The 18,914-nt window shown below is 33.9% G+C and overlaps 1 protein-coding gene across 3 annotated transcripts in view; it reads left to right on the top strand.

Annotated features, from left to right (window-relative positions):
• Window positions 1–18,269, top strand: part of Shaw (Shaker cognate w) — a 185,122-nt gene extending 166,853 nt beyond the window's left edge. For 2 of the 3 annotated variants that reach the window (XM_069843533.1, XM_069843534.1), the window contains one exon: window positions 1,162–18,269. In XM_069843533.1, the coding sequence (XP_069699634.1) occupies window positions 1,162–1,319 (158 nt within the window). In that variant the 3' untranslated portion in view covers window positions 1,320–18,269. The remainder of the gene's footprint in view (window positions 1–1,161) is intronic. The other variant, XR_011335634.1, reaches the window with a different exon arrangement.
• The last annotated feature ends 645 nt before the right edge of the window (window positions 18,270–18,914 follow it).

Raw genomic sequence — 18,914 nt, 5'->3', positions numbered from 1 at the left:
GTGTTATAAAATGAAGATTATAGGACAAGATTCATTAAGGCAATACATTTTCTCACAGAATTCAGGTGAAATGCATGGTCAAATTTACAATTTTATTAGCCACAATGAAATAACCTGTATTGAAATATCAGTGTTTAACTTGAAAGATTCTCTCCATTGTACAGCGTGGGCACAAAGTCCCGTTACTCCCTATAAATACCTCAAATAAACACACTATGTAATTCCGGTCATTATGCAGACATACATCCACTTTACACTAGCTGTGTGTCCTAAGTGTCCAAAGGATCAGCATGTCCCCCATCATTCTCCTCACACAAAATAATGCTCGACAGGTACGGTGTGACATTCGCCTCAGCATTGTTGGTATAATCTGTTCCAACACGGCTGCCTTCAATTCATCAAAATGTCGTACCATTCCTGTGCAACAATGCTATTGATGAAACTCCACAACGCATTGTCACAGGTTTTCACAACACTGGATTGGGCGTGGGTCTCGAATGGCCACCTCGCAGTCCTGTGTTGTGAAAACCTGTGACAATGCTGAGGCGAATGCGCTGTGGAGTTTCATCAAGAGCATTCTTGCACAGGAACGGTACATCATTGATGAATTGAAGGACGCCGTGCGACGCGCTTTCCAACAGATTACACCAGCAATGCAGAGGTGAATGTAACACCGAACCTGGATAAGCATTATTCTGTGTGAGGAGAATGATGCGGGACATATGACACTTTGGACACAGACTTAGTGTAAAGTGGATGTATGTTTACATTATGACCTGAATTACATAAATAGTGTGTAATTTTAAGGTATGTATAGGGGTAACGAGACTTTGTGTCCTCTCTGTACATAACCCTTTCTTTAGTCCATCGAAAATAAAAGAAAATGTATCACGATTATTATAAAAAGGGAGGGAAATTAATAAATATTTATATAGAATTCTGAAAAACGTTCTTAACAAGAAACAAACCTGCCGTGACCGGTAGTAACCTGTATAACAAATCTAGTGCAATACTAATACAATGGTAGAAAGGTAAGCATATTTAACCCCTTTTCCTGGAATGTTTGTAGTGTACAGTTGTTAGTTTATGTTCCCATTTGACCCGACACAACACTGAGAATCTGGCCACGATTAACAGCGATATATTTCTGTCTTCTTGCAGTTGGATTGGGCATGAGAATGACCATGACTCTCAACCCTAACGGAGTGGGACTTGAAGCAGCCCTAAACAGAATGGTGGGTAACCCATCAGCCAATCAGCTTGCGCCTTCCATTACCGACTCCGCCCCCTCTTCAAGCAGCGTTAAATCTCAGCTGTAGTTAGTGCAGTGACAATGTGGATGAAAAAAAAAGACAAAACACCAACAACAAGCACAACAATGGCGGCACAACAATTGTAGGATAGTACAATACGAAGAAACGAGTCACAATTGTTAATGAAATTTTTTCGCCAGTAGATGGCAACACCACGCATCAGGACGTTATAGAGTGCGCCAGTGGTTAAGTCGTTTTAATCAGTTTTGTATCTCAACATACAGGATAAACTTTGTATATAAAGACGAGGTGAAGAGAAGTTGGTCACTTTCATTTTACTAAGTTCTAAACTAAAAAAAATAAACTATTTAACTTATGCTGAGAGTCGGATTATATATACATATATCAAATATATGAGAACTTTTTTCGCATCTTTACACCCTCACACAAGAACACACGAACACAAAACACAAGTATACACAAATCACATAGTCAGTATAGTCCACAATACACCGTTCAAATCGAACAGTTTACTATGAAAAAAATGTTATAAAATAATATATGATACCATTAATAATTATTATTACTATTCTTGTGAACGCAAGCTGATCTCCTTGGATGCCAGGACTGTGATTTTTACATTTATTGTACAGTCTAGTTCTAACTATAACAACCAAACGAAAAGGCGAATAGGATATTACGTCATGCGATGACGTCACCTACTCGTCTTTAGTTTAACGAAGAGAAAAGATAAAAAAGAAACACAAATTTGTCACGTTTATTACTCACAGCATTGTAGAAAAGAAACCAGACATCTTTTTTGATGGTTCATGGGTAATAATGATACATATGTGTCTTTACAAAATAGCTTTTTTGATTTGTTCTTTTGTTTTTATCTCATTGTTGTAGATGTGTATCTAAAATTTTATATAATTTTATGCCAAGAAGTAGATCTGATATGATTTACTTAATCTAAATGCAGGTCACAAGCACTTAATACATTAATACATAATTAATAAGAGTTAAAAAAAAAACAAATTTGTAATCGCGAGGTAAAAGAATTCATAATGAGTGTATGCAATAAGTGGACAAAGAAACGCCCAAGCTGTTCTTTATGTTTTTCTTCCATTTAACCGATGCGCTTGAACGGAGTTTATTTGTATCTACTGTTCGCGTTTCTCCAAACAGTTGAAGAATATTATTAAGCTCTGAGCAAGGAAAGAGAATAGATTTTCATGTAGTCAAACAACTCAGTCAGTATTCAAATCTAATAAAACCATTTTAGATAAGAAACGTAAGACAACTATATTTAACCGTCAGCTACGAAGGCGGTCCAATTTACAGTTTTTCTGCGCACATACTGTCACGTGATCCCGCGAGCAAAATGCAGAACGCTGGTGTAGTCACATCAATTGCATTTGCTTGATTAGATATTTCTATACTATTTTAACGAGTATTGCCTGTGATTTATACAAAAAACAGAAAATATTTTGTGCAGAAGCAGTGTAAGAAATGCGAAAATCTCCACAGGAAAGTTATAGAAATTCCATAAAATATTTTAGAAGCAGATTACAATCGATATAGTTACTTGAACATTTAGCAACTGACTAAATCGTATTGACTATTGACATCACGTGATTATACATACGCAAAAACGTTCTGAATCGAGCCGCCTTTATAACTGATTGCCAATATAAGATATGCAGAAGAAGGTAGGCCTAGTAATGCAACTAAAATCAGAATGATTCCTCCATTTTGTTGTTAAAGATCTTCCGTATGCACACATAGAATTGTGTAAAAATATTTTCAGTTTGCGTAAGATTAACGCACTAGTAAGCATGTTTGTCAGGATATTTGAAATTTTTTCCTTCATAATCTCGTCTACAAAGCCCGTGGGATGCATACAACCTCTTCTCTTCTCAATATTTTCATACATACTGATGACGGTCGATGCCTCTGTATATCCTAGACGCCGGCATAGTTTGTCTTTTCTCGTGAGTTCTAATAATTAACATCCCACGAATTTATTTTGCATATTTGAATTTTTAATATATTTTAGAGGGAGAAAAAAATTGAAAAAGATAACATATTTTGTTACGGATGCATAGGGCCTACCTACATTAATAATATATTTCACAATATTTTATTTGAGGGGACGTCTACAATCGTCACGAATTTCTTATACGAAACTACGAAATACATTAAATTTTAAAAATATATTACGGAACTTATATCCCTATGTTTTCATTTGTCTCCAAAATTCTACATTCTACAACTATCAGTCAGTCTGTCTGTTTGTCTGTGTCTTATTCTCTGCCATCTTATTGTTGGTTTCGACAAGAATAATTGACACTACCCTAGCACAAAGTTGCAATTTTTAGATATATGAACATTTTAGAATAGGCCTATATTTATACAGGCAGAGAAAAGTTGAAAAAATATACTGTCAGTAACAACAGACTAGAAACACACACAGAGGAACAAGGCGATTAAAGAGACATATATATTTAAAAAAGAGACATCGACTTTTATAAAAAAAAAACATATATAATTTATATATACGCATGTGTATACAACATGTTCCAGAAACGCCATCCATTTCAGGTTATACTGTAGTATACTCGCATGGCTCTTGCGTCATGCTGAAGGCATTTTGAAGGAATATCAGGCATGACGAAAGCTATATTCAGTTAAGGTTTATTTTTTTATTATTAAAAGTCGTTAAACCAGCATGTGATTTGGGTTGCGAATTGGAATAATGTAGACGGCATTTCTAGGACACACTGTATATGTAAAAATATAAAATATTTGTATAGGCTATGTCTTTGTACTGTAGGTGTTCTTACATTTTCAATTACAGGAATTCAAATAGGCTATACGGAAAAAAGATTCAATTAACTTAGAAATAATTGCTAATCAGTTTATTGTTAAATATTTTATTGAGTGAAACGAGAATATAGCTTTTAAAATTCTCAAGGTAATACACATATGTTCGGTAGCAATCGATTCACTCTTTTTAATATAAATATCAAATGGTATATAATAATCTTCATTCATATCTTTTTCTAACTTTAGGGACTGCTAGGAATCGAATGAGATCGCCTTTGCTAATAAGCTTAAAGTGTCACCTAACTGAACTAAAGATGAGACAGCTTACGCAAAATGCAGAAGTAAAGCTTTCTATTTGTAAATAAAATATTCAAAATCTTAAGTCGTACCTGAGAATTATTTTCTTTGTATCGAGGCCCTAGACATATTGAAATCTGTCCTAATTTCTGAGAGTTTATGAAGGAAAATTACTGAAAACCGAAAGTAATGTTTGCTAATTATTGTAATTGAACTTTCAACATTACGTAATAAGACTTTGAAATTAATTTCTATAAAATCCAATTAATATGTTCTTATCATTCATAGGCTATATAAAATTCCATTTTCACTATTGCGTTTTAAAATATAAGAATATAGTCTATACATTTTGTGCAGGTACTATAGGACCAAAATGAATGAACATAGTCAAGCCATCCTATGCACAACGTCCCAGAAGCCCTGAAGCCGACAGCTGATTTAGGAGTGAAACCAACGTGCTATAAGCCGCAATGAACCCACGTACATTTAATGACCATTGAAACTGTAATACTGTAATATTTCAAGCACTGGTTTTCAAACAATTCTCACTTGACGTTGCATTCTCACTGTGATATTCGTGAACGAATATTAATGACCAGCTTTGCGTGCTTACATTCAATTAACTTGAAGTAAATTTTTCACCTTGTTAAAATTACTGCACTGATTTTATAACCTCTATAATTATTTTAGGTCAAATTATATAATATTATATTTATTATAATATCTTAAATATATGTTTAAAAAATTTATCTTCCTAAATTTTGTGATCATTTTAGTCTATTTCAAAAGACGTGTTTATAGGCCGCGCCACCGTTTTTAGCATGTAAAATAAGTAATGGGAACCTTAAGTGCGAGTGTGTCACATTTGTAGCAGACTATGAGCGATAAAGCTGGCAATTGTAATTGGCAGATTGTTGATGTGACGTGTATTTAGGAGGTGGTACCGTTCTCAGCTGCAGTGACAACAGAATCTCACTGACTGAACACTGTACTCAAGGACACACCACAGAAACGCTAGCGTAGGGAAAGTTAAGTACGAGTATCTTACTTTTGTCACACTCTGGGCAGCAAGACTGGCAACTGTGATTCGCAGATTGCTGACGTGACGTGTATAGGAGGTGGTACTATTCTCAGCTACACTGTCAACAAATTGTCTGTGCATTGTACTCAAGGACACGCGCCAGGAACGCTGCGTCAGCAATAATACATAGGCCTGCAAAATAATCTGACGTAATGTAGATATATTAATGTTTTAACTATTGAATTCTAAATTACATCCACATAACTTTTTAACAACTGATAAGACAAAAATGTTGTTTTCACTTATTTACTGTGGTGCTTTTACTACCATTTATATATTTTACAAGAATTACAAAATCGTATTTTCTATTCAACTGACTCCCAATTGTTTTTCTTAGATAAGATTTTTTTTACCTTAATCTATCGTAAGAAAATCGTCTTCATAGTTACTGCATGTTATGGTATTTTGACATCCAGAGTTTCTGAATAATTTACTTACTAATTTCGTATTCAAAGCATAACTGTAAATAGTTTTTTGTTGCAATATTATTTTTTTTAATTAACGGATCCCAGTAGGCCTATAAAAAGGATAATTTTATCTATTCTTCATGTACTAGTAAATAAAAAGATATATTTTGTGAATAATTTAATAACCGGATTCATACGATTACGTTTTACCCTCAAGCCAGAGCATAGCAATGTTTGAATCATTGGACAACTGACTCTGATCTGAGAATGAACTACTCTGAAACTACAAAAATCTTCAGTCTACATGAAAACATTTAATAATCAAGTGTGATATATATTCTTGTAATTTATTGAAATAATAAGATATTCATTTTCATAAAATTATAAATTAAACGGTGACAATTTGTTGAATAAGTCTATAACTTACAGTAAAAAAATAAAAGATCTGCGAATACAGTATAGACACCAACTTTATACTAATTTATTGCTAGTTTTGATTAGTTGTTTGTTTTTGTTACGATAGCATATACGACAGGAATATAATTTACAATATATGCTCAACTGTTTTATAAAAGAATTAGAACAAATGTGAAATTAATCTAAACAAAGTTTCTGAACTTACTTAATATTCTCAAATTATGATAAAGTATTTTCAAATTTGTGTACTGTAGCAGTAGTATTAATAATAATAATAATAATAATAATAATAATAATAATAATATTTGTTCACAATGAAACAATGTAGTGATGTTCATTTTAAGTGATAACTGATCATATTATAATTTGTCAGCGAACATCATTAATTTATTTCGGGTAGATTCTTGGATACTATATTTCTGCTAAATAAAAATAATGCTGATTAAATTCTAAATTATCTTAAATTTTATTTCACGTTTATTGCTTTATTAGCAACTGTCTCAATGATCAAAAATAATTGTACAATTTTTGTATCGAAATAAACTATGTGCTTATATTCCTATGTAGCCTATAGGGCAATACAGATTCACATCAACTATATTATCTGCATTGTAACTCAGGTCCATATTATACCAAAGCCTTCGTAATAAATAACTCTTTAAGAATAGAAGAAATCACATAAGAATATACCTTCCAGTAAAAGTTGCGAACGAATTATCGGATATGGAGAGGAAAATAAATCTGACACGGAGAAATGTGTTGAACTGACCTACGTGTGTTTCAAGAGTGCGCAGAAATGTGAAAAATGATTTAAGACTTATAATCCCAAACTAGCTAAGTGCCAAAAACAACTTTCTGAGATACTGAAGAAAAACACACTGCCAAATGCATGTTAAGATAACTTCGACACCATCTTTTGAAGCACGAATGTGTCACTTACAGTAAAGTTACGACAGAGTCCATTTAGTACTATGATATTATCATATGAATGTATGTACCTCCTTTACATTGAATAAAATGAAATTCGAAAAATTGGCACTTAGCCCCTTTGGAAATATAGATAGAGAACATTCGTGATTACAGTAATCAAATAAACTTCTTTTGTTAGTAGTGAAATCATATGAAACACACTTCAAATTTAAGAACATTGTTAGTCGTTAACCTTTTAATCTCGTACACTTTCCACATCATATACTGATATAAATAAAACACTTTCTTTCTATGAAGTTTTAAATTATGAAATCGTAAACACCATTTTAAAGTTTTCTTCTTTTTAAATTTATTGTTAGATTATGTATCGTATATTACTTGGTCAAGCACTTCAGCAGTGGCAGTAGGAAAGAGAATTGAAATGTACAGTACCTATTCGTATATAAGATAACAGCAGCGCCACTCTGTCGAGAGAGACTCTTTGCTTGGCCGAGCTATACGTACTCAAATTATGAACTTGTTACGCGATTCATATATCTAAAGCATGCAACTTAGTAACTGTATAGCACATTGGTACACAGAATGATAAAAACAGATTGTGCGTCTCTTTATGAAGTCCACTTTACAAACAGAAGTTTCTTGTGAATTATTTTAACATAATACTGTGAAAACTTATAGGTACATATTATGGTTATATATAATGCGATGGTTATCACAAGGTATGAATATGATAATGGCTGCCTTTATAAAGATGAGAGTTTCGTTAGTGGAGTGATATATTATAAGGGACCAAATCAGCACTACTATTTTCATGGCGGTTTGCATCAATCGCTCCCTCACCGCTGCGACATCTTCTTGGTCCCATGGGTGAAGAGAGTCGACAAGGAAAATGATCTTCTTAAGATATTACGTTCCAACTCAGGTTGTATACAATTGTAATCAATAGACTGTTAAAACTTTGTAATCCCCATTTACACTTCTTGCACCCTGAACCCTGGCCATACGGAGGAATTTCAAAATGTATGACAGTTTCAGATTAAACCTCTTGTTTTGTAATATTAAAATCCCGACACAATGTATTGTGGATAGCATTACATTTATGACAAAGATACCTTGATATATGCTTATACATACACGAGATATCTTATATTTAATACTTACAAGGGAACTCGCGACATGTAAAAGCGAGAAATTGATGCCAAATTGTAAAGTTTGAAAATCAGATTCAAACACATCTATTATGAAGTATATATGGTCAGTCAATTTCATAAAACAGTGTTTTCGTTGTGCTATATGCAGGGTGCGAATTTAGATTTCTGATGAGTGGGGGATAGAATCCTAGATAGAGAATACCACATATAAAATTATTATTACCCTCATTCGATACGGCTCAACGCTTGGTCGCACTGAGTTGCTTATATTGCATCTTGATCATAATAACAATTATATCCATGAACAGGTTTAAGATAAGATGTGTAATTCCTAAGTTATTGATCGTTATCAGTTTGCCGGTGATAATACATAAACATTGCTTCCTTTATACTTTATAAAATGTATATTAAAATAATAAAATTACATTTTGTAAGGGGGGATAGAAGTTATCCCTGGCAGGGATGTTAATATGAATTTATGAGAGGGGGATAACTCTCCAACAGGGGAGAAATCCCTCCATTCCCCCCGTTAATTCGCACCCTGGCTATATGTCTATTCGCCAGTTGCAGGCACTTTAGCTTTTTCACAAGTCAACATGGTCTAACGGATGAGGCAGATTATTATGCGAGAGATCGTCAGTTAAAATATCCTCACTCCACTTTTTTTTGGTCTATCATTTTTATCACTGAATAATTCATTACTAAGTACGCCTAATCCAGTGGTTCCAAATTTCATTCCTTCATGGATCACATTGAATTTTTAGTGTTCAGGCTGGAGTTAGAAGGCAGAAATAATTATTTAATACTCATATACATGATAAGAAATTGTTTCTATTTTATGTTAATTAGTGCTGAACATATTTCTCGTAATGTTAAATATTTACTAGCAGTATAAGGGCATTCAGTATCTCTTGAAACCTACCTGCGCATGAGGGAAGAAAAATGTTGACTGGGAAGCTTCTCTCCCTCGTTATGGCAGCTAACTAGCTCACTTACCCCAACCATAAGGCTCTTATTGTGCATTTGGTTTCACGAGATAACGAATGGCCTATAACTTTTAATTTGTAATAACTAGAGTCCTGCGTTTGGTAACTTAAAACCTCCAAGCAACCCGCAACAGTGTAGTTATGTATAAAGTACACTGCTCCGCCGATTTAGTACAATGCGTTTGAGTCTTAAGAAAGCAACAAAACAGTAGAACGTGGTCTGTTGTTGTGACGAGAATCCAAGTCCCTGCATACCGGTAAGGCATCATGTCACAAACACGTTCACGTCTGAATATTTCTGGCAAAGTAAATATTATTCAACGCCTTGAAGACGAGGCAAATATTAAGCGCTGTTCTTCAGTTGGTTCCCAAAAAAAAATATATATATATCAATATCGTGAGTAGCTTTCAAGGCTGTGTGGGACGGGGATGTTAATCGATAATATAGCATTGTCTATAATGCCACCTATAATAATCGATCATAACCCGTGGCTCCATCTACGTTAAAATATAAATACCGATCATAAGTTTCAGTGATTAGCAGAGTACTGGCGGTGGAAGTACAGGATTGTACTTAATGATGGATTTCACTACTATGCTGAGTGAAAAGGGGAAAAAAACTCTTAGTGATCAATGATCACAAGTTTGGTTTTCGAAAAAGCAATCCAAAATTAAATTTCAAATAATGTATTCCCTAATGCCAAACTGAAAGTTTGTAGGTTCCATCTTGCACAATATTGGTGGAGGAAAATTCAATTCTTAGGTTTAAGTGCGGAATTTAAAACTAAGGAATCTGAAATTGGTCAGCTTCTAAAAACTATATTCGGACTGCCTTTATTGGCTCTACAAGAAGTTGAAAATTGTTTCGTTAATGACTTAATGGCTATCAAACCTACAGACGATCGATTAGACAAATTCTTTGATTAGCTCCTCCATACTTATAGGCCTGTTGCACCAACAAGTGAGCATCCACATCTGGTATGGTCTGAGTTTATAGGCTATCTTCCTTAAAGCACATAACCAACTGTTGTGAATCTTTTCACAGTAAACTCAATGCGCAATTTTTTGCTCGACACCCAAATATATTTGCTTTAGAAGATGCTCTAAAGGAGGTTCAGTGTGATACTTATATTAAGCTTAGATGTAAAAGTAAATATAGGCCTAAGATAATGCAACAAAAGATAACTTTTGTGAAGAGTTGGATGAAAAACCTTCTGATGTAACGTTTGTTACAAATTTTTACCAGTAGAGATATAAAATTATGAAGTTTTCGACGCAACGTGTCCGCCAAGCACAAAACATTTTAACCTATCTACTACCATAGACAGTCCTAAATTGTATAAAATGGGAAGGTAAATGTTTTCTGGCTTGGTCTAGCGCGGGAACCAATCGCAGTACACAGATGAAATCAACCTGGAACCAACTCGGGTATAGCTCTGGGACGAAATGGGAACCGATTCACAGATTTGGGAACAATTCCAGTACGCCCATATTAAGCATATTGTTTCAGAGTTAAATGTAATGTTTATTAATTTATTATTTGTTCATTTATTCGTTTATTTATTTATTATTGAGTTTTATAGATATATTCTAGGAAGCAAAATTAATTTGTGTTAACGTTGTATAAGATTCACTTTTTATACTGAATTAACAATGCCTTAATACCCATTCCCGTTTAATCGATTTTTTACTATCCATAATATTCCTTGACTTTAATGCATTACCTGAACATGATGCTTGCCGATTGCAGGGGACTTGCTCCGACCATTATATCTAAGTAAACACTAGCTCTCTCCTATATCGAAGGAGCAGTGTATAGCTCAGGTCTACTGCTCAGTGAACATACGAAAACAAAACAAAGCTAGGTGGTTGGAAATGAGTGCTCCAATACAAGAATTTGATAGCAAGAAGAAAATGTATTTCATCAGAAGGAAGGTATTTTTTTTTTTCATTTGAAACACTTAAAATGTTTACAGTTGTTGATGTATTGTGTAGGAACTCGTGAAGCACGCATTCATAATTTGTTTCAGTTTAAGTTTGTGCTCACATTTATATTTTTCATTTGTTAATTCCAAACTTTAATTAGATCTAAAATACCTAGATACGTTTTACCTACTGTAAAATCAGGGTAGACAAATTCTGGGTGCCAGGTAGCTCTGGCGACTAAAATTTTTTAATGTAACGCCTGAATTGTTTACCGTGTTCAAATTTGTTTAAGACTTCTAATTCTTTTATGTCAATACGACTCACACATAATTTTAACAGAAGCGGTTGTAGGAAGAAAATCCAATGTGCTTTTTAAACGAATATCGTTACATTTGTTTCGCATCCTAAGATATTGTGCTACATAGCTTCAAAGCGTCTCTAAGAGCGTGTGTTTGTATTGAATAGATATTTATTGTTGTTTAATATATTTCAGTACATGTATTTTAATCTTATCTTGAATGGTTTTCTCATTGTGTGTGTGGACAAAATGTGGTGGCTCTTGAAAATGAAGGGGTTGGTTCATGAATTTATCTTAGTTTTGTCTATTCCTGGTAAAAATTATATTTTATTGCATATAAGCTGCATTAAAACAAATATTTTGTTATTGCTGTTATTAAATCCAAGTAATATTTTGTACACGAGTACTATTCCTGTTGTTCATCGACTATTACACACAGGTACACGAATAAACAGATGTACACGCACAGTACCGGAACGTGCGAGGAGACTAGCATAGCTTCATATAGTATGATCGATGTACACCTAACTTGTATTCAAAATAACCAAACGCAGGACTAGCAATAACTTTGTTAACAAACAATTTTACATCTATGTTATATTTAAATTGACTCAAGAAGTCACCGGCGTAGCTCAGCCGGTAGCGTGTTTTCCTGCTGATCCGAAGTTGCACTCGGGCATGAATTCGATTCCCGCTTGGGCTGATTAATTGGTTGGGTTTTTCCGAGGTTTTCACCAACCGTAAGGCGAATTTCAGGTAATCAATGACGAATCCTCGGCCTCATTTCTCTAAATACCATTTCGCTATCAGTAATTCCATCGACGCTAACTAATCTAGTAGCTGATACAACTTCGTTAAATAACCAATTAAAAATTGTGTCAAGAGCATTATGCAAGATAGGACAAGCTGTTCACCGGACATTTTATGTGAGAGGTAGTTAATATCAAAGGATATAGAAGATTGCCTGAAAAACTCATTCTTAACATTTCTTACAGATATTACTCATATCAGAAAAGTTTGATTCATGTATGTAGGTTGATGCAAACATTTACGAAGCGTATAATACTTCTTCTTCTTATTTGGGACTACGGCCCTTGTAGTCTAGCCTTGGCCTCCCTTAGAATTTTGTTCCACTCCTGCCTAACCACACAGCCTTCTGCCTTCATCTTCTCACTCCTAAAGTCCTTAGATCATCCTCTACTCCATCCAGCCATCTGAGTTTCTGTCTGCCAATATTGCGTCTACCTTCAGGTTTTGAATTTAAAATATTTTTGGGTATTCTGGTATCATCCATCCTGATTACATGTCCCAACCATTCCAATCTACTGGTTTTAATTTCAACTACAATATCTGGAGATCTATATTAGCTTTCAACTCTGTATTATATCTGATTCTCCAGTGACCATTTTCATATTTTGGACCATAAATGTTCCTTAAAATTTTCCTCTCGGCGTATAATACTATATTCTTGAAATTTGGAAAATAATCCATATGTTTTGTTCAAAAAGAGTGACATCATTAAAATGAAATTTAAGTTCACTTGAAGCTATGTGTATTTTGTAAGTTTCTGGCCTATCCAGATAACACTGTTCAGCTTCTTCAAGAATATTATTTATCTGTAAGAATGTTAAAATGTCCTCCAAGTCACTTGTGCTAATAAACTGTGTTTGGAAAATTATGTAATAGTATATAATCTTCATGAACTTCGTCGTTTAGACCACGAGATCTGTGACGGTATTTAAGAAAGACTGATTCCTGTACCGACATCTCGGTCTTCCCTGATCTCTGTGTCCTATAGATCTATATGCGAAAGTTAATTTTAGAAGTTTCTATCTCCCCATTCTTTGTACATGATTCTTCCACTGCTGTTGATAATGTTGAATTTCCATGATTATACAAGAAACTTGTAATTTTTCTCGGATTTCTACATAGGCTATATTCCTTTGGTGGTCCAATTTCGTTATACCTAACAGGGATCTTAAAAAGTGTATATGACGTGCTTCAAGTTTCTGTGAATTTCAATTGTTTAAAATCTAAATTTCACTGCCATAACTGAGTGTTACTTTTGACGTAATGTTGTGTAATCTTAATTTTGTAGCCAATGACATCTGTTTACCGAAATGTCTTCTAACGATTTCATTTTATTGTATTTTTGTAATTTGACATCTAGATCAGTTTTGCATTCTGCAAATAAATTTCCTAAATATGTAAATTCACAAACTTGTTCTATTATTTCCCCATATATTCAAGTTTAATGCGTTTATTTTTTTATTTCACACATCGCTATTTCTTTTGATTTTGAAATGGAAATTTTTATGTCATATTCACTTGCTATTTTGTACAACTGATTTGTTGCAGTCTGTAACCCGACTTCAGAATACTAGGCTGTGTAATTATTTCCACCTAATTCCGTACTTTTTGGAAACAACTTTATTTTGCGTAACTACGTCATCTTTCTCTGTTTTATTCTTCGTTCTGTGGCTCGCGAGCTGCTTATTGAAAAATCACTAAAAAATCATTTACGAAGCCATGATATTGATATTCCTCTATTGAATACACCATATGTATAAATATATTGTTTATACTAACATAGAATATTAGACCACCGACGTAGTTCAAAAGATAGAGTTGGACTCAATATCTGATGCTGAGTTGGGGCGCGGGTTTGAGACCCTCTTAGGAAAATTACCTGGTTGCGTTTCTCCAAGATTTTTTCTTAACTGTAAAGCGAATTACAGGCAATTCCATGACGAGTTCAACTCACAGCGCCAAATAGGCCCTATCATTTCGTTATCACCAATTCCAGAGACAAGCAGAATAAGTCTTCAGGTTGCGGTGCATTCGGAGCAGAGAAAAACTATCATATTCATTGCCCAGTATGCGCTACAATATAATCATATGATATATATGTTTTTTTTTATTTTATTGGGTTATTTTACGACGCTGTATCAACATCTAGGTTATTTAGCCTCTGAATAAAGTGAAGGTGATAATGCCGGTTAAATGAGTCCGGGTTCCAGCACCGAAAGTTACCCAACATTTGCTCGTATTGGGTTGAGGGAAAACCCTATATATTTTTTTACTGGGTTATTTACGACGCTGTATCAACATCTAGGTTATTTAGCGTCTGAATGATATGAAGGTGATAATGCCGGTGAAATGAGTCCGGGGCCAGCACCGAAAGTTACCCAACATTTGCTCGTATTGGGTTGAGGGAAAACCCCGGAAAAAACCTCAACCAGGTAACTTGCCCCAACCGGGATTCGAACCCGGGCCACCTGGTTTCGCAGCCAGACGCGCTGACCGTTACTCCACAGAAAACCCTATATTTATTGACGTTTATTGAACATTGAACCCATAACATAAAAGAGGAAATAGTGTAAGGGGATTCGAACCTAGGTCATCTCACATATTAGTCTAGCTCGTTATTCGTTGGACTATGTTGTCTTCTTGCAAACGAAAGATGGCAATATCTTAACACCGATTTAAAAAAAATTGGTTAAACGTCTACGCTTATATTCCGCATGTGTTTGACTTCCCTCCTCAAGCTCTACAATTTGGTATGTTTTTCGTTTAAAATATTGAGTTTAAAAATCGCGACGTTTCTTTGTGAGTTTAATTCTACTATCGCCATAAAATCGTTCCCAAATTTTAAAATAATTACGTCAGTGTTTTTCAAACTGTTACCTCCAATCCTCCGAAAGGTAAAAAGAGTCTTGTTACCCTTGTACGAATAAGTGTTATATCTTGATGTTCATTCGTTTTTAGTAATTTATTATTTATTTTATATATACCATATCTGTATTTCTTAAATTAAGGACTATGGCCCATTAAAAAAATTAAGTTTTATTCTGTAAGAAGTGAAGTTACAGAACGTATGCGGTGTGTAACAGTTCTGTTTCGAATGTTAAGCAGGATTTATAATAAGCTGTTCCACTTTTATGAGACACAGCTTTGTTTTGATTTAAACATATTATGTATCTTGATATGATATTGTATTCTTGGTAGAATCATTAATTCGACATTTTGCTCTCCGATATTATTACTTTTGTAAGCTCTAGTATTCCACAAAATATTAGTATAAAACAAATTGTCCTATTGTAACAGTAATTTGAATAACAATCTTCTACAAATCAAAGTAACGTAGTCCGTATATTCCCTAGTATTTTCTCTTAGTTCATTTTTAGAAAAAAACAAAAACTTGCTTATGAATTATTACATATCATAGAATATTGATAATATATTACACTATAAATTGACTTTTAAAAGTTTCTGAACAAGGAATTATTTGTGTGATAGTTCTCAAATGTGCGTATGTAGTTAACTGGAAGTATTTTATCTGATAATTTACTTCTTGCTAACAATTTTAGAAAGTTTCTGAGAGCAAATTGTTTGGAATTTTAAATATAAGCAGGTAATTTAAATTTTAACGTTATACCAGTACCAAATGTAGTTTAAAGTCTCTTATATGTATGTATTTACGTATCTGTCTTCGAAGAAACTGTCAAGAGCGTGAAGATATGGAAAAGTTTGAGGAACACTGCTCTACCCATAGTATAAAGTCAGATCTATATATTATGTCCGTTTCCTTGAAATCATCAGTTCTTGTGCGAGTCTCAACACGCATGCGCACAACACATCCAATCATCGGCACCAAGAAGGTGTGGAGAAAAACTTACGTTTAATCAACAAGTTTAAAGCGACGGCAGAACCCATCACATGAAGGTGTGAGAAGAGAAACTTCCCAGATTTGTAGGCTAATCGTTAGAAAACAATATTACGAAACAATTTATTTATAAATGCTAGTATAAAAGTACTTTCTAAAAACTATCACTGATTGAAACATATTTATGTGTGCACATTCATCCAATTCGCATTTGCAATGGAATTATTCTAAACTTTTCAAAGACCTGTCTTAGCAACCTCACATGTCAACACATCTCTCTCGATCACTTTGTATTTCACAGTGTTACGTCATCTATATACCATCAGGTGCAAACACATTGCTTTTCCTATTATTTTTCTATTTTATCAACATCCTACCAAACAATTTTAAAAAAAAAAGCCTGCTACAAATGACCAACTTTACTAAAGCGCTGGACGCTTCAACATTTCAGGCATCGTGGACAGACGCTTAGCTATCAGTTGTAGGGGACTTGTGCTACCAAACTGTTAAGATGAAATTGTCCGCCGAAAAAAAAAATAACAACAGAGTGAGGGAGGATGGAAAAGTAGTTCAAATACAGAAACAATAATCACTTTGCACCGTTACCTCGTCCGAAAAAAAAATACATCAACATCTACAACACAGTTTGTGTCAACTATGCTGACTTTATAACAATACCATATCACAACAGTCGCTAGACAATGTGGCCAACAGTGTAGTCGTGCTTTTGAACAGAACGTTTATATTTCGTTACCTAATAGATTGTTATTAACTATAGTATATATTACTATCATAAACAATGCCACTAACTATCAACATCATTTCTTTGATAAGGCTGTATTATATTTTTTGGAGAAAGGGGGCGAAGGGCAGATTGGTTGTTCCTGCGGTAACCGGGGGGCTCAGCAAATATTTTACCACCAATTATAATAACCGGTTTCCGCAGTACACACCGGATAATCCGCCCAGAGTTTCCGTATCTTATCTGTCTCGAATTAGAATTGTTACAATTTAAGAGTTTCTTTTTTCTTCTTGGAGGAGGGAAAAACGAACAAACACCTGAAGACAAAAGTGGTTTAGGTACGTCATTCGATATTCACACACTGACACACAAATAAAATATTTTGATATCGGCATTGATAAAGTTAAATAAAAGGCATGGATCGATATAAAACATTTATATAACCCTTTACATAAAATTATTAATATATTAAGTCGCCTCTAAATCGAAAACAATTAGACGATGTATCGAATTATTTCGATATCGATATCCATAAATGATAATTAAAGCTATGGACGTAAGTCGATATCAACATGATTTCGACTAAACTTTCAGATATCGATATTCGAAATTCCAGAATACTTCGATATATCGAATAATAATATATTTATCGATGCTAATATTAAATGTCGATTTCTATAGAGAAACTATGCAATCGACTGCTATATTCCCATATCGATAATTATGATAAATTTTCATTATAGATTTCAACTCATTGCGACAAATGAATTTAATGTCGATAACATGCACAGAGACTCAAATTCTCGTTTCGTCAGCTTCAATGTTTTCTATCGATTCCAATGTCAAATAATTAGTAACAGACTTAATATTCCTTTAAATGGGTATTGTAAAAAGGAATATTTGTAATAATGAACAGAAATATCGATATTTATAATTTTATCGTAATTTCATACAATTGACTGACGTTCCTACACGAGTAATTGTCTATTGCAAAATATTCTATTCATGGAGAGCTTTGTTCTTCCGGGCCGCAAGGTATCGTTTTTCTCTCTAATCCTCTTTCCCAGTAATTCATGAGAATTTAAATAAAATAAATAAAGAAGAACAAAAAGACGCAACGAGGTGTAATAATAATAATTATGTCACAGGATGTCGCCAAGGTTTTGGCTTGGCTTCATTCTGGAATGTCTTGCATTCTGTTTGTTCAGACTTCGTTCCATCCCATCAACTTTTACTAAAGAACAAGGTAAACTAATAATAAAGTATAATAAATATATATAAAATTAGTTTTACAGATGTTTCATTCAGTATCCATCCCTTTGTTTAATCCCATCTTAATCCACGGTCTGATAAATATTTATTAGACAGCCATTTCTAAAGGTAGGTCATTTAACAGTAGGCAAGAGTATTAAAAATTGACTGTTATACGATAGAGTGCGAAAAGTACTTTTTTGAACGACCATGTCTTTTTCCCTAGCTCTCATTGTTGTTTAATTCTTTCTAAGTTGACAATACCGTAAGTTGACAATATCTTCGTAAGCAGTGGCGTAGCTAGCGGGTGGGCCAGGTGGGCTCAGGGGTGGTTTGCGTGCTGTTGCTCAAACAATTTCCTATGAAGTTAGATTAGCTTTGATTTTGTTATCTTTTGTATTTTTAGTAGGGATTTACAATTTAATAAAGTTTTATGATTTTCAGGTTTATATATGAATATATATTTTTTTACATTTCCTTTATCAATAATTTGATTCACTTCCTGCTTACCTGAAACCAATCGTACTCCTTTTGATTTTGCTGAGGGTGAGTCGGAATTGGTTTCAGGTTTTAATGTTGAATATGCCGACCCAAAAAATAAGCGAAATTTGCGTTTTTTAAAATAGAAAATACTCAACATTACAACTTAACCATGGATCCAAAGCAATAATTTCAGTTGA

This window comes from Periplaneta americana, chromosome 13 (assembly GCF_040183065.1).
Source record: "Periplaneta americana isolate PAMFEO1 chromosome 13, P.americana_PAMFEO1_priV1, whole genome shotgun sequence".
Lineage (NCBI taxonomy): Eukaryota > Metazoa > Arthropoda > Insecta > Blattodea > Blattidae > Periplaneta > Periplaneta americana.
Note: the sequence above shows the minus strand (reverse complement) of the source record. Positions and strands in the feature narration are given on the sequence as shown.